Source organism: Pholcus phalangioides, unplaced genomic scaffold (genome assembly GCF_987345545.1).
Source record: "Pholcus phalangioides strain wild (caught in Gottingen) unplaced genomic scaffold, Ppha-v1.0 ptg000042l_1, whole genome shotgun sequence".
In the NCBI taxonomy this organism is placed as follows: domain Eukaryota; kingdom Metazoa; phylum Arthropoda; class Arachnida; order Araneae; family Pholcidae; genus Pholcus; species Pholcus phalangioides.
The window spans coordinates 19606588-19627623 of NW_028301628.1; the positions used below are offsets into that span (position 1 = coordinate 19606588).

The following is a 21036-nucleotide window of genomic DNA, read 5'->3' on the forward strand; positions in this document are numbered from 1 at the left end:
TCCTTCAATTAGAAAAAATAAATATGATCTTTTGCACGAAAGGTTAGCTGTAATTTTCAAAAAGTGGTTGAAATCAATGGGTGTGGTAAGTCACTGGAAAGAATTTAGGATAAAACTTTCCTCTATTTCGAATGACATCTGTAGGAAGCTACTGAGCAGCTGATGAAAAAGGAAAAAACGTATTGTGACTTTGTGATCAAGATTTTTGGGGAACGCAAATCGAACAGTGAGAGGTTTGATTGAGTAATGGCATAGGAAGGTAGTCGTATTGAGGCTATACACATTTTAAATTTGAAAATAAAGTTTGTTTTTGTAATTATTAGAGAAAGCTCAGAATACATTGATTTGAAGCCGCAGTTACTTCCTTGGGAGACAACAGATTTTGATCCCACAGAAGTGGGATCCAGAACAGAATTGTGATAGGAGCCAAATATGTCATTTCTGGTCAGAGGACGGAAGAAAAACCTGGAGATGCTGGCATTGGAATTGGGAGAGAAGCCATTTTTAAATGACAAAGTTGCTGATCTGAAAAGAACCTCATCGTCAATTCTTCGACTTGACATAATTATTATGAAAAGAACTGTGGTTAAGGGACTCCTCCAGCAGGTCATAGAAACACATCAAGAAGAAGCCCAGCGGCAGAAATGAGAAGTGGAGGCACAGCGACTGTGACAGAAAGAAGCCAAGTGACAATTTGAACTGGAACGTCTTCGGATAATGTGTGTGTCACGAAATATCGATGATGACACTAAAAGCCATGGCGTCATATCGTGCGATTTGTTGAAGATGATACAGAAATTTGATGTCTATAACAGAGATGAGTCTGTATTCACAGTACTTCGAGTGCTAAGCCAAACTCACTAAAGTACCAGAGGAACAGTGGGTCACCAGCCTATTGGTGTTGCTGCTTTACGAAGTTTCTGAAATTGTGATCTATGAACCCAAAGAGAGTATTAACGACTATGCTTTCGTTAAAGGGCTGTTGCTAAAACGACAGAGAAGATACAGCAGAAGTTTATCCAGCACATGTGACATCTGAAGTCGTCTTGGAAGAACTTTGGTTATGAGTTGAATGTCTTCTTTTCCGAGTGGCCGTCACTTTTGAATGTAGCCAAGTTTGAGTCTTTGAAGAAACTGATCATCACAGAGCAGATGAAATAGTGGGTATCGATGAACATTTGCAAACATTTCATCAATCAGTGGTCTAGTTTTGTGAACCTTGATGAATTGGCAAAAAAGCTCCACAAATATGAAAGCGTGATATCTGAGATCGAGGATGTGAAAAGTCAAGATCGCAGGGACTGATGAACAAAGATACGGGTTTTGAAATGATCAAACAGTAGATGTATACCAAAGAATTGTTGCTCAGGATTGAATTGTGCATGTGGATCCAAGGAGAGATACGATGATGGAAAGGACTTTGAACCGGAACAATCAACCTCATATGAGTAAGTTATGCATGACAGCGAAGGTAAATGTGCCCGGCCAACAGTTCCCAGAGCCAATACACAACCAGATTGGAAGCCCAGATATTTTTTGTACGGATACCGGGGTCATGTCTTACGTGATTGTCCAAGAAAGAAGAATTTAACATGTCACCTGTATGGCAGCAAATGGTTGTGCTGATTGTTACGAAGGGAATTGCATTAAAAATGCTAGGATCAATGATGGACGTCTAATCTCATGTTTACTCGACATTGGAAGTAGTGTGACATTGTTGAAGAAGTCTGTAGCGGAAGAGATGAAGCTCAAGTATATGCCAAAATCAGAAGAGTTGTTCGGTTAGAGATTTGGTGAAGCCATCAGCAGTTGCACTTGGAAAACTTAACATGGATTTGGAAGTGAATGGTGCCAGGTCAGGTATGTGCGGCAAGCAATTGAGTTGTCATGTTGAGAAAATGTGAGAGCTGAGGAAAAAAGGATAAAGTTGATGACCATGAATCCTGAAGAAGTTGACGGTGCAATGATGGAGGTCATTGATGCCAGAATAGGTTACGTGGAGGATGGACTGGTACTGATGAAAGGAAGCCAAAGAAATACTGATGTCTTGCTGGAAGTTGTGAAAGGGAAAACAAAGGTTCAGCTTTTGAATTTAGGAAAACATGGAGTGAAGTTTGAAGGACAGTGTATCAGTCGTGCGTCAAGCATTGTTGATGAACTGAGCATGAGGGAATTAAAAGAACTGAATGAAGCTGTAGGAAAATCTGAAGTCAGAAACTCATTTGTGTGTGGTGAGCTACATAGAATTTAGATGTTACAGTGGATGAAAAAGTGAGACCTTCAACTGATTGCTGTGTAAGTGAGGTCACCATAGGATCGAGGGACATTGAAATATCCTGTAAGGATGATAGTTTCAAGTGTGATGTTGAAGGATTAACTGCACAATGAATTACAGTCTTGCGATAAGAAGTTCGCTAATGTGGGTTCTACCACGTGTGAGGAACGAGGACGTAAAGGACGAGAGGAATTTGTCTAGATGAAATAAAATTTGACAATTCAACTGGAGATCAAGAAAAGCGTGAAGTTTGGAGATTGGTAAATGGGCATAGAGATGTTTTTGCATTGTCCACTGAGGAACTTGGATGTGCATAACTGACTAAGATGGACATTAAGGAGGTAGAAAGAAGCAAACCTGTTTGTGTACCGCTGTATGGAACAAGTTTGTCTGAGAGGATGGCAATCAGTAATATTTTGTAAAAATGGAAAGATAATGGGATAGTCATAGAAACTATGTCACTGTGTGCTAGTTCAGTATTATTGGTGAAGAAGACAGGTGAAAACCCATTAGTTGTAAACTAATCCACTGTAATGAAGTTTTAGTGGTTTCCACCACTGTAAAACTTCAAGGCTCTATAACAGTTTTTTGTTAAATTTTGAAGTAAAAATCATTTTATTCAATTTTCATCTCTAAAATTTGCAACCCCCCTCAAAATTACCGTCCAGGGTGATTGCCATCTCCCCTTAGTTTTGTCCAATTTAGACTGTCAAAATTTGAGAGCTCAGAGGGAAATAATGAAGAAATTTTTTTTTTCTCTCTCAGGAGTGCAGTGAAAATATTGTTAACACTAAGAATCGTTTGAAAATTTTTTATCAGATAAATTGATACATTTATGGTTTGTTTTTCAATTTAATAAGGTAAAAAGCAATAACTGAAAAAGATAAAATAATGTGGAAAATTATAATGTTATATTTTTGTATTTCAAAGTCATATTTTTGTTTTAGGTCATAAATGCTTGCATATTTCAAAGATTTTTGGGTCATAAAAATTTGAGCCCCCAGTTATACATTAGCTTCATTTCTATGTTATGTGTCAATAAAGGGTTGACAAATTGAAAAAAAATTAGGTGCCATCCAAATTTCTTAAGTCAAACATGATTTTGTTTTTAAGAAAATCGATCCAAAACTGTGTTTTTTTTTGTTCAAATTAACTATGACCTTACATCCTCTCTTCGTGCTGCATGGTACACTGTCATGAAATCAGAAAATTTTCTGTCATTCATAATTTTTCAATTTAGCAATCATAACACAGAGGAAATCCTTTATACAACGATACTCACAAAAACAAAATATAATCGCTACCTCCATAATTACCAATGTAAAAATATTACCAATTGCTCCCATGCACTCCCTTTTCATAATATTAATACAGGGTGGATACTATCAACTGTGAAATAGTTACACACATGATTTCTTGTCAAAAACAAATTATGGGAAAATTGTTTTGTTTTTTGATTTGATCTATCATTAAGGAGTTATAGCATTTTAAAAATGATTATGTCACTTCATAACCCTGCAAAATTCACCGAAATATACAACGTGGCATTTTTGAAGCGATAATAATGCTACTGTATTGACCCTCACCAAAACCAAAAAATAAAAAGATGTGCATACCAGTCCCCCCCCTCCCCCATTGCTTTCAAAACTTTTAAGCAATATCGTTATACCCAAAAATAAAAATTTTTTCAAGTTGCTCAACCTCTGTGTAACAATAGTTGGGAAACCTCTTCTGGAATTTGCCAAACCCACCTCTACCATTTAATTTTTAAACATGTTATATATTTATACTTGTGTAATTTTATAATACAATTTGTTATACTGTCTTACCTTTCATAACCGTGCACGGTTGGTTGCAATCTGTGATATTCTTATTATCCATAGACTGGAAAAATGTGCAATCTTGATCACATTGCCATTTTGATGATTGTTGTTGCCACATTGATATTGCAAAATTTCTATAAAATTCAATGTTATGCAAATTTGTTATACTGTTTTTTTCATTGGTCATGTTTTAATATATTTTTTGTGCGATACTTCCTTTTTCAGGTATAAATACCCGGAGACCTGATGATCAGGTCACTTTCATTAATTTGTTCACCGTTACTAACATGGTTTGCTGATCGGTTCTTGGAGAGCTGCCCGTCCGGCTAAAATGTTGAGATGTCATAGTTTCTATCTAATTTTCACTTGTGCAAGGCACACATCGCCGGCTGGTTCAGATTCTTCACATCTTCACTTGCTGCTGAACATCGGCTCCTGTTGACCGGCTTACTGATTTCCTAATACGCCATGCCCGCCTGGCAATCAAGATTATATCTATTGCCTTGATAAAAAAATCTATTGCAATCACGAGGAAATGAAAAATCTTTATTGCAACATGTAGAATTTGGTATGGTATGTGACTATATGAATAATTATTGTTCACAATAGTTCTCAAATAATTCTAATTGTTTAATAATAATTCAATAATTCAAATTATTGATTATAACACTGCTCACCACTGATTTTGTTCTTTATGATATTTCAGTGATTTTAGTGTGATTTTGGGGCGCTGATTCTGAATTTGACATTGGTTTTGTCTGATTGGCTCTAGTTTTTAAGATAAAGTGAAAATTAAATTTCAATGGTAATACATAAGTAGCATACAAATAACATTGTAACTGTGTGTTATAAATAAATACAGTAAATCATTGGTAAAGATATTTCAGTGATTTTTAAAGTGATTTTTGGGTGCTGATTCCAAATCAAACATTGGTTTTGTCAGACTGGTTAAAATTTTTGAGATGAAATGGAAATTAAATTTCAATGGTAATGCATAAGCAGTGCACAAATTGCATCATTGAGAGTATACATTATCTCAAAAACTACAGCAAAATAAACACTGGGTTGGTTTGAAATCAACAGCCTTATAATATGTGCTGTAAAACCTTATGTATTATTAAACCGTAACATGTACCATACTGGGGTGAGTAGAAATAGTGGGGTGAATAGAAACTAAACTTTATATGCATATAAAATTACTGAGAAAAAATTTGAACTATTATTTTTTCTATATTGGCAACACTTAAAACCAACAGGGAAATAATATTTTGTTCCATTGGCAAACATTGTCTGTTGATGTTTTAAGGTTATGTTTTTAGAATGTATGGCATGAATACAATATTTCAGGCAGTTCTATTCACCCTACAACCCAGAAATTTATTTTTTGTCCTGGTGTGCCGTACTGGTACTAATACTATATAAAAATCTATTTCTCGCCTGATTTGTTTATTTTACAACTAAAAAGCCGTTTTTTTCAGTGTTTCTGTTAATATGTTAATGAAATACAAACCTGTCGTTTGTACATTAAAACTTTAAAAAACTGTACTCGCCAATTTCGAGTACAAGTTTATGTTTCAAAAACATGCTACTTTTCAAAGAGGATCTCACTGATGTTGTAGTTTATTAATGATGGCAAGATTACGGTAAAGAGTTGCATTATATAACCTACAGTATAGTTGGTATTTCACATTTTTGTTTATTTTACTTACTCTATTTTTATGTTAACAAACCGTTTCACTGAAAAATCATTGTTTACTAATGCATTTCCTAATAGAACCATATATATTTTCTTGTTTCAACTTTACATCAACTTGTTAGAAAAGAAACAACAATGCATTTAAATGCCTGTTTCTACTCACCCCTTTCTGCGGGGTGAGTTGAAACACTGTTATTATTATTTTTTATTTAACTGAAATAAAAATATCAAGTAAAAATACCATAAATTGATAAGGGCAATGCAGACTTAGGTTTTGGGTAATAATTTGTAATTTTATATTTCGGCAGAATAGGAAAATTCGTAATCCAACTTTGAAAAGTGTTTCTACTCATCCCTTTTTACGTTATGCACTATATGCACCTTCCCTCAAAAAATTCCACTTGACAGTGGGAAGGAAATTATATTTTGGTGAAAAGGTATTGCTTTTGGTTTCAAATTTTTCCATATTTTAACATAAGGAAACTCTTTTTGGCAAATATTGGGTCCCAAAAATAAGGAGTGGGGTCTCATACATGGATATTATTATAGAAAAATATTTTTCAACTTTTTTCCAAATATCAAGTGCAAAAAATGAGGGGGTTTCTCACACATGTAAAAAAACTGGTACATCTCATTTGGTTGACACTGGAAACGCCTAACTTTTTATCTCCTGCTTCAGAAACAAGATGGAGTATGTCCACTTATCTCTTGCTCCTGAAACAAGATGGAGTTGACATCACCTTTCACTTTATTATTATTATGTTCCTCTCAGGAGAAATGTGTAAGTGTATGTTGACACCACTCAATGTTGGAGGTTGTCTCGTAATTCCCCTGCATATGTGAAATACATAATTCACCTTTCATTAGAATTAAATGTTGAATTTAAAAACAGTGTGTGTTTGAATTCATGGTATCGACCAAACACTTTACAAATTAGGTGATAAATTTGTCAATATAGACGGCGAAGGTAATGTAATAACAAGGTTATGACATCATTCCATACTAAGAGAAATAGCGCCAATTGTGAAAAAAAAGACCGAACTTAGTTTCTAACACAGATTAAATATTTCAGTTCATTTTCAAAAAACTGCAATTCAGGCGTGTAAATGACCGTGACAAAAATGGCATGTCGTAAAACTTAAAAATTTTATAACTCTAAAATATTTATGTGATCCCAAAACAGGAAACACTTTTCTATATTAGTTTTTCACAAGGGATCATGTGCGTAATTACTGGGTGGTCAATAGTATCCACCCTGCATATTCCATCTATAACAACACCACCTTTATAACGATATGTTTCTTTGATCCCTTAAGTACCGTTATATAGGTGTTTCACTGTATAAAAATTGAAGTCACAAGTTCATGCAGTACATGGTAATAATTGTTGACATACCTCATCAATATTTCTCAGCCATTTGGCAATATTATCAAAGCTTTTTGGATTACTAATGTCATATACAAGCATTATTCCCATTGCCCCTCTGTAGTATGAAGTTGTGATTGTATAGAATCTTTCTTGTCCAGCTGTATCCCTATATGTACAAAAAACAAAATAATTTTCATATATGAACATATCAAAAATATTATAGTATGAATTTTTTGCAAACACAAAACTTGCATCAAGATTACATGAACATTAACTCTTCAAGCATTTTTTAAGATTTCACTGATCTACATTGTAACTGCCACGGTGGAAAACATTAAACCCTATGTAAAATGCCAAACCCTTTTTGAAAAGGAATATTTTTCAAGGTTTTGTGCAGGTGATAGTGCTACTCCCCCCCCCCAACGAGGAAGAAAAATATGCTAGCCATTTATATTATTTATAATGTATGCATATTCCAAAACCCGGGTCGGGTTTTTGACATCAAAAACTGATTCAAACTGTCAAAAACCTAAATGAATGCTTTTGGATAATATTTTGAACAATAGGTATATAACATGATTAGAAACTCACTTTTTTGTATATTAAATTTTATTTTTAAACACTAATTTACTAAAATAATTAAAACATTAATTAAAATTTGCAATTCTTACATGAAAAGTCTAGAATAGATAATATATAATTTTATCGCCCATTTTATTTAAACTACTGATTACCTGTATTCAATGTGTGAAGTTCACAATGTGTTGAAGACAGTCTTTTGATAAGTCTTTTTTTCCAGTGTTTTTCGAACTGCTGTCCACCGTGTGCTAGCATTGTGTATATATAGCTTGAATTTATTCAGTGAAATATTAGCTTCTAGCCTCATAAGAGAACAATTGAAGTTTAACTAAATTTTGGGTCTTGAAGTCCTTTATCATCATATAGGGATAATCAGTTTTTGTGAAATTGTATTCAGTTAGTCATGTGTAAGTGCTGCATACAGCCTCATTTTGCTCAGATATTTTCCTTCATCAAAATTAATTAAAATTCAAGACTGAGGATCTAAAATAAAAAGTTCCCTTAAAAATGAACGTTTGAAAGGTCAAAATAGAGCAATTGCCGTTAAATGAGCATTACACCATTCATATTTATTTGCATCATTATAATGCTATCTAATAAAAAACAATATTTATGTTGAGTTTCACAATAATGCAATGGGACTATGTGTATTCAGTACCTTTAATATAATGAATTTTTCAAAGAAAAGTGTTCTGGCATATTCGGCAGGGTTTTGGGCAAGCACTGTTTTAAATACAGCACCTGTTTCATAATCACACATGGAAAATAAGATGTGAAGTAGAAATAACATTTATAACAAACTGAAAAATTGAAAATCATTTGCATTAGCCCTAAAAACCTATGTCGCAAAACCATCCAAATTTCATGCACACAGCACTTTTCTTTTTTCCTCTCCCTCATGTTAATGTTACTTAAATGGGAGGGAAATATTCAACACATTTTGTTTGAAATTAAATTTTTTTTAATCGTTCTTTTCACAAAATTCCTTTGTGGTCCCTTATCAGAAGCTGTGGCTCCCCTTTTGCCAGATTTTTATCCGTGGCTCCCTCGAATATCCTTGGTCCATATGGCCTTTGGTTGAGAATCACTGTTCTGGACCATAGTTTCCCAAACTTTGTTCCATCGCCCCCTTGTTCAAAAATTTTTCTATCTCATCGCCTCCTAACTCAAGCTAACCCATAGGATCCTATACTAAATCCAGAGATTCTATGTTTCCCCCCCCCCCGGATCTTTCCATTGCCCCCCCCCCGGGTGATATTGCCCACTTTGGAAAACATTGTTTTAGACCAGAATTTGATCGATAATGTTAGTTATGTTTGCTCGTGGTAATGAATGTTACAAAAACCAATATTGAAGAATTGCACAATTTTCTTAAATTTCTCCTTTGTTCCCCCCCCCCTCTTAGGTGCACATCTCCATACGTTGAGACTGACTGTCCTTTTCTCTCTTCTTTCTCCCCTAAGAAAAGCACACAGGGAACCAGTTCTTTTCTATGTGACATTTCTCTCTAAAGTCAAGAGAGGTTATTTTTCTTTCTTAACACACACATTCTCCACCATGTTATTTTTCAGTTAAATACCAAAGTTAAAAGTGGTACAGATCATCAAAATCACTACCAGGCCCAGATCCAGGGAGATGGGCCATAAAGGGAATTTAGTATGAGTAAAGGTCGTTATTTGACAATCGATTCTGCATTTTATGGGACAGAACCATTATTTTCCTATATTATTTTTGTTTCCAGGTCCAATTCCCCATCCACTCTGGATCAATTAATGTGAGAGCCATAAATGCAAGATTTACACCAACATCAAAATACTATTCAATTTCAACAAAAAATTTAAAGTAAAAGAAAAATTATCTTGATGATATAATATGTTCAGTTCAGTGTCCACTTAGACCAGATTTTAAATATTTTACCAGATTAAAATTCAAACTACGAGGGATGGAATGTGCGTTTTTGAATTTCCTCATGGGGTGGATGTTTTTGTTTTTCAAAGGCTATAGAGGAGTCTCTGGGTCATTTATAACTTATTTTATACATAACTAGCTATAATACCCGGCGCTGCCTGGGTTTTCCTCAATGAGGCTTTTTGGATCACGTGATATCTCCCTCTTTCTTTGAGAGACATACAACCGTGTCTAAGTTAACCAATATGGCGACTTACTGTGTGACTCATGAAATAAACAAATCTAGATTTAAAGAAACGTAGAAATGAATATATATATATATATTTCCTTTTTTAAGGGGCGCTAAGTATTTCGATCCCCCCCCCCTAAACTTCAAGGTATCCATCTGCCTGTTTCTGCTTTTGAAAATGCTTAATTAAAGCTCTGTGGAATTTCTTCGATGTACTTTACGGGTTCCATAACGAATTTTAAAACCACCTAATCTATATCAATTTATGCAGTTGAATATCAAAAGACAATACGGAGAACTAAATTTTCATACTTGAGAAGATATAAAAAGTTGAAATAAATGTTATTGCATGAATGTCCAACTCAAAAGTAGGTGTGGCTAATTACTTCATATTTAATTTTCTGGGCTTCGTATATCTCTAAGCATTTCATATTTCAAAAATCAAGAATTCTATACAATTTTTTAAATTATTGATGTGACAGAAAACCACACCGAATTTCTGCATTTCTACAGTAAAATTGACAATTTTAACACTGATTTCTATGGGGATCATCCTTTGCCTTACCCTCAGAGTGATGCTGATGATGGAGTCTATTCAAAAAGCTCTTATTACTGGGAGGATTGAAAAAAGTGGCAAACCATTATAAAGGTATAAACTATTATACATACACACTGGCAGCGTTAAAGAAGTGACAAACCATTGCAAAGGCATATACACATCTGAAATGCATTGCTAGGGAACCACGGTAACCAAAGTAAACGTTCCATAAGTGATTGTTGAGGCCCAAAAACCATTGTTGCCCGACAGTTTTTTGCCCATTTGGGGCATTTACCCTGCTCTGACGAAATTTTAAAGCAGCCTATCATTCAAGTCGGGTCCCATTTGGTATATATGTAAAATTTGGTGACGATCAATCTGAAATTGTAGATTTGTATAGAGAACATACACACAGACACACAGAAAATCAATTTTATATATATATAGATTTTTGATAAAATAAAAGTATTTTTGCATAGCCTATTTAGAATACTTGAGATATCTTTCTCTCAGTTAAACATTTCTGCCCACTCTGTTATGGGAAGCATTTTTTGCAGTTCACAGGCAAAACATTTTAAGAACACTTAAAACTAAGATGTTAGATTATAAATTACTAACCCATTGTCTGTCAGAAATAAAAAGTTTTGATTTCGTGTAGCTAAATAGGCCTACATGTAAAAAATAAACTTTTCTATGTACTATTTTGAAAAAAATGATAAAAAATCATCAAAACAACAGGAAAAAGGTCAATTTTTTTTAAAACTGGATTTTTTTTCCAGCAGATGTGTGAGAAATAAGCTGATATTATTTTAAAAGATAACAGCAGAAATAATAATATTTTTTACAGTGATATCTGTTTTTGTAACAGAGTGGATAAAATTCATGACTCTCAGCCATAAAACCCAAAGAAAATATTATTACAAAATAAAAGTGAAAAATATTAAACTTCAGGTCGTCAGCTATAATTTGGGATCAATTTTATTTTGAAAATTCAAATTTGAATTTTTCATTTCAAAAATGTTGAATGCACACTTTTTTAGGCAATGACCCATATACAAATGTCTGGCAGCCATATGAACATCCCAATGCTTTTTGTATCAGAGTTCAAACGACACCTCCTGATATGAAACATTCTCTCGGAAGCGATAAAGTTGAAAATACATCCTGTTCATGCAAAATTGCCTAATACACTATTGGTATATATGACAGCTTGCTATACAGCATATAAAAAAAAAGAGATTGGTGCAGATAACATTTAAAAAAATTCACGGGAACATTGCATATGAATCCCAAAACCATCATAAGACCCATACTGCGTTCCTTTTCTGTCATTTCCCTTAGAGGCCTTTCACACGGAGCGGATGCGGGTCCGGAAGAAGTTTTAACAATTGGAATATACTGAGCCTTTCATATGAGCCAAAATTTTCCTGCACCTAGGAAATGTTCATGCGGGTTCGGACGTCATCCGCATGTGTCAAAACCTAAGTGCGGGCTCCGCATCCACACATAGAAGTTTTGACCATTGGGTTATTTGGAGCTATTCACACGATGCGGATGCGGAGCAAATTCGTCCACATATTTGGCTACTTTTTAAAGATGATTTTGAGAGGAATTTTTTGTAATTATTTGTCATAAATACCCTTAAAAACACCATATGAAGTGTGGTGCTGGCACCCGGTGAAGGTGCAGATAAATCTGCACCTTCACCGGTTCATCAAATATGATGTATCCACATACGTCTATCCCTCCGTTTCCTTCTGAAATGGAGATATAGCAACTTTAACTGCCTTTTGTCCATACTTTACAATTTCATACAATAAAACCTGCCAACAACGGCCACTGACGGGACCAAAATTATAAGCCCTTCTGTTCATTACGAATATTTAATTGACTACCTACTTTAATAACTTTTAAATTTAATTTTTTTCTTTTCACATATTTAAAATTATTAAAAAATATATATATATATAAATATTTGTGAAATATTTTAAATATTTATTATTTTTTAAAATTTTTAATCTTAATTTTTTTAAACTTAAAAAAAAATACTTTTATTAAACAATGTTATCCACGTACGATGTTCACTCAGGGCCGGATTAAGACGTTTGAAGACCCTAGCACTTGAATATTTTTGGTGGTTCCCCAGATATCTACAAGTATATTTTACTCGATATTCAGTCTATAAACTGGAAAAAAAAAAAAAGTGAAATTTTATATTTCAGAAGTGACTAAATCTAAGGATCGGATTTCACTCTAAAAGGTTTATGAAAGTTATTTTATAAAACTTGAAAAAAAGCAATCGATTGCAATCGAGCAAATACAACCGATTAGCTTATTGATTGCATTTTGAAAAGAATTATAATAAAATTTTTATAGTGTAATCTGGGCTTAAGGCCGGGATCACACTATAAAGTTTTATAAAAGATCTTTTATAAAATTTGAAAAATCAACCAATAGGCGCATCGGTTTCATTTAAGCAAATGCAACCGGTGATCTTATTGCTTGAATTTTTCACGTTTTATCAAAGAGCTTCTACAAACCTTGTAAGGTTTGTATCCCGGCCTAAGGCCGGCAGTAAATTTTAAATTACCCTATAAAACTTTGATTAAAAATTCTTTTATAATCTTGAAAAATATAACCAATAAACACATCTGTTACATTCGAGCGAACTTAACTGATCCACCTAATGGTTGCATTTTTCAAGTTTTGTAAACAAACTTTTATCAAACTTTTATAGTGTAATCCCGGCCTAAGACAGAATTGTGATGTGAATATTTCTAAGCACAGACATTTTGGAAGTCTCCACCCCCTCCCTTTTTTTTTTATACTTGCAAATTCTTTGATATCTCCTGAATTTTTTTTTTTTTTTGGAACATCGAATGTTTTGGATGTTTTTGGATTGGATTTTTCGAACATTGGATTTTTTTGGAATTTTTCTTTCATATTTTTCCGAAAATACAGATTTTTTTCAAAATCTTTTGAAAATATTTTAAGACATTTTCTCCCATCGACTACTTGTGAGGATCGGAATGAAGACATCTTTATACCCATATTCTATGGGGCTCTAGACTAAACCACCAAAAAATGCCTCTAGGCTGCCTATGGGCACTGAATCAGGGGTGAAGGAGAAAAATAATTACAAAAATTGCAAAAAAATAGTTTTATGCACGAATTTCAAACTAAAGATGCGGGCGAAACACCTGCACCTTTATTGCTCGTGTTAAAGGATATGCGGACCCGCGTCCGCTCCGTGTGAAAGGGACCTTAAATGGAATAACAAGTTTCCATGCTTTGGTAGCAGTAGATAAGGCAGATAAAAACTAAACAAGCCATAAAACTACAACATTAGAATGCATTGTTAATTGTAATATTACTGGGACCACACTGTTCAATAGACTTTCACTACCAACCTCTATATTTAGTCAGTGCAAGTATATATTTGAATTTCTAATGTCTTTTATCTGTTTATATGGAATCTGTTTTACAAAATTAATTTCTTACCTTATTTGGATGTGCATACAATCGCTTCAATATTCATTTTTAACATTGTTCACGGCTTTTGTGAAATAAATTGTCATAGTATTTACATTGTATTTTTAGAAATTCTGAAAATTTCAACCTCTATGAGAATATGCAAATTAGTTAAACTGAAGATTGTCATTGGTTGTTTACTAAAAATAGTTTATTGAGATGACCGGTCCTCAGAATCAGCATCCGAGTGACGCAGTGGTAAGATGCTTGTCTTTGACTATGGAATAAGTCCTTTACCTACTGAATCTGGAGCGACCAGCAATAGATGGTGCCTACATTTCCCACCCAACTCCACTGGTTGGAAATTGGTGACATATGACTGGAGTTGGTGTGCAGTAAAATAGCAGTTCCTGAAATTGGACTGTGTTGTCAGTATAGGTTCAAGTATAGTGCAGATGTTCCGTTTCCCTTCCTCCCAGTTCTTGCAGTAGTCTCACAGCTCTTGTAGCTGCAAATTTGACTGGACGTCTCCTGATCAGCCATGTATGAATTTGTGCTGCACTCTTACTTGTGATAGTAGTAATACCAGCTGGACTGGAACCATCACGCTTTCCATGTAAAAGGTATGTTTGCGTCTACTGATTTGACTGATTTCTCTATGGAGTAACAGATGGTTGTTCAAGCCCTCTCACACCAATTTTCTGGGTTTGGTATTCTGCTGTTGTCATCTTTCTTTGATGCTATGCTAAACTGCTGTCAACCTAGGGTATTCTTGAATATAGGCTCTGTCGCCACCACGACTTTAGAGTTGCATCCCTCTGATGTCATGCCCACCAGTCATTGGTCATCGGGTCCCTTCACAGAAGCGAGTAATTTTCTTCCCGCCTGAGCGTATGGTCATATTACAAATCCTTAGAAGCTCGTCTAACGTTGCATGAATGCATTCGGCTCTTGATTAGACTCATTTGACGGTAATGACATTTTATTTTCAGTGATATTTATTGTTGAATTTTTTGTGTTCTTGCAATGCTAATACTTTCAATTGTTAAAAAATTAATTTGTTGAGCATGGAAATCTGTTGAGTTCATTTGTCTCAGTCTAATTTGTACTATCACATCGGGTCAATCGAGGTATTTTGCAAAATGTTCAAAAATAATCTAAGATTACCATATCTGTAGCTTGATCTTTTTTCCTTTTATGTCCAATGTCTTGATTTTGAAATCAATACCTATCATAAAATATGCATGAGTGAGATTAGTACAGATAAAAAAATCAAGAATGAATAGCAAGACACTACAAACATTATATATAGGGTGACCATACGTCCTGTATTTCCAGAGACAGTCCTGATATTTTTTGTTTTTCTGCCCGTCCCGACTTTTTCTCGTTTTTTACACGAAGCCTACTAGAATTTTTATTATTTATTGAAGTGAAAGATTGAAATTATTTTTGAACTCATCAATTATATTACGATAATTATAACTATAAATAAGAACATTAATCCCACATTTGTCTTGGTGAATGCTTCTTTAGTGGAATTCATTTTAATCCACTGTAATTTGCAGTAACTCTTCATTTCCTGCCATTGTGATTTTTCAGTAATTTCATCAGTATTTGGCAATTTTGTTTAGTTTTGGCGTAATTTTTTGGTGATAATTGGCGATGTCCCATATTTGGAATCCCAATTTCCCGTATTTCTCTCGAGGAAATATGGTCAGCTTAATTATATAAAGCGTGATACAATATCCTGAAGTTACACTATATATGAGACAGACAATAAGCAACTGGCATACAAATCTTTAATTACAGCAGGACATCTCTAATACGGCAATCGGCAATCTACCCGCAATCTAGGTGATTCTGAATATTAGGGACTGGTTTTTGGTTTTCAAAGATTGTATAAAGTATGGGTTTTCCAATTCCTATTCTCATACAAAATATAAATATTAAGATCCCAAAAGGTAAAATACCCAAAGAGCCGCGATTGCTCACCAGGGATCCCACTCAAAAACTTAGAAGCAGCAGGAATAAAAAGTGGGATGGGGGAAAGTTTCTAATGACTACTCTACTCATTGAACCCTCAAACTAAGAAAATGAAAAATTAATAAACTGAATGGTCCACATAGTTCCCCCCTCCCAAATAACCTTGAAAACTACAATTTCTGCTTTGGCAGAATCATTAATTGTAATCTACAATATTTGTACTATTTGGCAATATATCTATGATCCCCTGCTTAATTAAAACCAATTACACAAATTTTGAAGATAGGATTTGGTAAAAAGTGGGAAAAGTAGGACAAAACTGAGAAAGTAGGACAAAAGTAGGACATTTTAAAAAGGTAGGAAAATTAAGAAAAGTGGGAGCCCTCTGCTCACTCGAGATCATCACATCTGACCACAAATGAAACTAAAATAAGGTAAACATTTATATTTTCTAATTGAACAAAACTTTTAACTTAAAAATAACAATGAATAAATGAGAATGAATAGGACCATTGCAACAGGGTTAATGGATGTGTTACAATATTTTCAGTCAAGAATGGTTTGATGTTTTTAGTTGTGAATGGGATGATATTTTCTATCAAAATGGTGCTAGCATGGTTGATTTATTTGCTATCTCATATGATTTAAACACAATTTTTCATGACTTTGAAATTTCAGATGATCATTTTCCAATTAGTGCTAAATTCATCTCAGTTACTGTCCCTGAAAACTGGATCATTAACAAGCTACAAAAGATCAGTCCTGAATTCCGATTGCTCAGATGAGTTTGACACGAAAGCTAATCATCCTTTTTCTAGAGTTGCAGATTTAGAAATATCACCAAACTAATTCATTGAGACTATCTTTAATGTTGTAACTGAACTAAACCTTATTCATACCATACACACTCATGAGTTTTCTTACAATAGACTGACATTGTTTGAGTAGGACTACCGTAATTTAAAAAAAAATATTCATAGCACTCTTTTGTTCTCTCAGAAAATATAAAATATCTCTCTCCAGAAATATGTATGACTTTCCAAGCTCTTACACTAAGGTATAAAAACTGTGTAAAAAAAAAAAAAATTTCCCACTAAAATAAATTGTTGGTTTCTGCCAAAAATTCAGCTTTTTTGAAAATAATTAATAATTGTAAACCTAGACATTTGAATCTCAATAATGTTCCTACATCAACATGGTTCCAGTTTTATTCAAATCTATTTTCACCCATCCACAACTAATAACAATCACGTACAAATTTTTCCCTCAAGTTTTGAGTTGGCTTTTGGTCATACAGATCCTATTTTGTATAACCCGTTTTTTTTAGGAAGAACTTTTATTTGCCCTCAAGAATATGAAACATGGAAAGGCTTATGGAAGTGATCTCATAAAACCTGAATAAGAGTTTGGGACCTGCAAGTCTTTCAAAGCTTCTAAAAATCCTCAATATCTTTGAGAAATCGTTTTCCGGTTTCATGGATTGAGGTATTAGTCAACATCATGAATAAAAAAGGTGATCCCACCCAATCAGAGAGAGAACTATAGAACCATTTCTTTGGTCTCAGTCATGACCAAGTTATTTATCTCCATTTTGAACAATCGATTAAATATCTAGCTAAAAGAGAAAGATATTATTCCAAGGGAACAAGCTGATTTAATTCAAATTTTTCAATCACTATTTAAATCTTTATTTTGAATAACCTCATACAGAAATATATTTTTAAATCTAGGGGTAATTTTTATGCTATTTTTATTGATTTCAAGAAAGCTTTTAATAGTGTTGACCATTCCCTACTTTGGCATGTTCATAGGAATTAGTGATAAATTTATAAAGATACTCCCTGACATGTACACTAAGGTAAGAGTGAGAATATCAAACAGGGTTTAAGCTCCGGTCGCATTTTTTGCAAAATGCGAAAGAAAATCGCAGGATGCGAAAAAAGTAGTAGCCACTTTCGCAAAAATGCGTACATGAGGTACACAACAAGAACAAGTAGAAATCCAACCATCAATCATTACATTAGGGGGGTTATTCAAGTATTACGTCAGCATCGGGGGGGGGGGAGGGGGGTTTTGGATTTGATGACAAGGGGGGAGGGGTTTGAAGGTTGCTGACGTCATCAACCACCCTTTTTGAAGGTATGAAATATTCTAAGCTGCTGATGAAATTTTGCTGACAAGGTTGTGGAGGGGTCAAAAATGGCTAAAAATCTGCCGATGTAATACTTGAATAGCCCCTTAGCATTGTAGCATTTTGCTAAAGCTTTTCCCCTCATTTTCGCTTTTTTGCGAAAGGAATTTTTCTATCCAGCTTAAACCCTGATATCGAACCCACGATGGGCTGATGCTGAAATAAATATTACTAAAGGGGGTTTTACAGGGTGAAATATATATATATATATATTACCTCCTCACTTTTCTATATTTTGATTTTCATTAAAGAACTCACAGACCATCTGCACTCATCTAGTATTTCACCAGTTTTTATAAATCAAATCAATGGTATACATGCACTTCTGTATGTGAATGATGGCGTAATTTTATCAGATACCCCAAAAAACACTCCAAGAAATATAGATGTACTCCAGGGTTTTTGTGATGATTTTTTTTCTGAATATTAATAAAACTCAAGCTATTATCCCCAAAGCAGAATGTCTAGCACTGTTCTGCGACGAGCCCCCCCCCCCCCCGACTGGAAATGTTCTGCGGTAAAAATCCCCATACATATAATAGTGGTTTTTTGCACCTTTTCTTCCAAATTGTTCTGCAGTAGCACTAACTGTTCTGCGATGTACGTTGCAGATTTTGGCACATTCTGCTTTGGGGGCTATTATAATCAGAGAATCAGGTAAACTGTCAACATACGATGAATGGTATTTTAGGGGTCAACAACTAACTACTACTTCGACTTACATGTTCCCAGGGGTTCTCCATTTTAAAGTTCTGGCAAATTTCATTTGATCATTTTTGTCACACCACGGTTATTTTCTGCACACGAGGGCTAATTAGACTTGGACCTACAATTTATTGCTGATTCCATAAACGGCAGACTTGTCTTTTAATTCTCATTGACAGATTGGTGCGCTAACCCCTCGATGGGGGACTCCCTGCAGTAGCAATTTTTCTGCGTTCATGTCGCAGTTTCTGTTGTACCTGTGTCAGGAAAGTTTTCTGACAAAAGAACCAGGTATCGAACTTGCGACACCTCTAAACATGTAGGCGAGTATCTTATCGACCTGGGCTACCGTGTCCCTTTTTTTACATATTTTGATGTTGCACCCTTTAAAGGGTTAATGGAAAATTTCACACAAACACTTCATCTGTTTTGCAACAATAGCTCAAAGAATCATACAAAATATTTGTGCTTCTATCGTAATTTTTAATGCAATGACTGCTTGCAAATGCGAGTTATACTTCACCCATCCTTAGATTTGTAAAAAGTTACCGTAACTGATGCTGTGGTTTTTGAAACGCCATATATAGTGAAGCAGTTGCTTTCTGAAATTATAACAAAATTTTTGGTGAACCAGGCTTTTCTACAGGAGAAATCAGTGTAATGTTTAGTTTACAAATGATATACAAGACTTACAAAATTATATGCAAGCTATTTTCCATGATCACAAATGCTGAGCAGGGCCGGAATTAGAGGAGGCGAACTATAGGAAGTGGCAAATTTTACATGGGAAAATCATTGAATTCTAGTGGTTAGGGCAGCGAACTCATGTTGCTTCCCCCCACAAAAATCCTAGTTACAGCCCTGGTGTTGAGGATTAAATAAACAAAGACGACAATGTACAAACTGAACCTGATATCTCATTCAAAATTTCAGAGAAAGTCAAAAAGAACGTAAATGTAGTCATTTCAGATGAAGAACAGAGTGGGGGTGTCACACATGCTGTGGAAGCATAAATATTTAGTAATTACAGAGTAAATAATGTACATCACTTTATTTTATGTATATTTAAATTAATTAATCTATTTTCAATTGATTTATTTTTATTATACAGTATTTCAATTACATACAAGATAGTTATGTAATTTTACACATTATGTCAATCAAATCTCTATTAAGTGGAAACCTGGGTTCAACGGCAAAAAATATATCAGTTTCTTGTGATTCTGTTAAAGACAGATTTTCCTGCACTAAGCAAAACATTGAAGGAAGTTCATGTTCTCATATACAGGCCCAGAAGTGAAAATTTGAAAGAAAAATAAGAACACCATTGACAAAAAAAAGGGAAAAAATGGAATTCCCAAAAATTACCATAGTATTAAAAAATGTTGTTCAGACAACACAATTCCAGTTAACTCAAGTGATTTTTCTAAAACAATGAATTGGACCACACTTCCCAAAAATAGTTGAGCACCCTTGCCTTAAATTTGAAATGCATCATGGGTCACTTAATTAAGTGATCTAGAACAGTGCCGGTTATTTGTGTGATTTGTAAATGTATTGCGGGTCACTCAAATGATCTGGGACTGTGCCACTGGCCACTTGAATGATTTGGAAATTTGCCTCAGGCCACTTAATTGAAGTCAGACTGTGCTGTGAGCTACTTGAGCAATCTAGAACAGTGCTTCTCAAACACCAGGCCATGGCCAAGCCCTGATATCATTCATACTGGGCCGCGAGTGATTAGCCGTTTCATTTTTCCTCATTCATTTTCTGTTAGTTGTGTGTTTGATCAAGCCTTTGACTAACAAAAATGAATGAAACCAGGCCGTAGGCTTGAAAAGGTTGAGAACCACTGATCTAGAACAAAAACACAGGTCACTTAAGCGATCTAGAAATATGTCGCAGATCACTTAAATACGGTAAGAATGTGCTGCAAACCACTAAAATTATCTGTGAGTGCTGGGGACACTTCAGGCAGGCCATAGGTTAAGCGAACACACTCGATAGGAGGGGGTGTTGGTTGAGAACACATGTATGCTTTAAAATAACAAAGACACCCGAAAGTTATTTTCTGAAAGTTCCCTTAGCGAATAATGGCTCGCCCCCGCCCCCCCCCCTGTAAAACCAGATGTGACTCTGCTCTATTCCATTAGAGATGAACGGTCACTACGGGATCCAAGGAGAGAGAAACCCTAGTCCACACACAGGCATGTTCAACCCGTTGTTCTCTGAAGTACCCAGAGTGCTTGATATGCACTTTTTTTACCAAT

The 21036-nt window shown here is 34.6% G+C and overlaps 1 protein-coding gene across 1 annotated transcript in view; it reads right to left on the reverse strand.

The window, feature by feature from the left end:
• Nucleotides 1-21036, reverse strand: part of Rab10 (RAS oncogene family member Rab10) — a 51960-nt gene that overhangs the window by 29961 nt on the left and 963 nt on the right. The window contains exons 2-3 of the mRNA XM_089254580.1: nucleotides 15055-15115; nucleotides 7190-7328 (exon numbers count right to left, since the gene is read on the reverse strand). Coding sequence (XP_089110706.1) covers nucleotides 7190-7328; nucleotides 15055-15115 — 200 coding nt within the window. The remainder of the gene's footprint in view (nucleotides 1-7189; nucleotides 7329-15054; nucleotides 15116-21036) is intronic.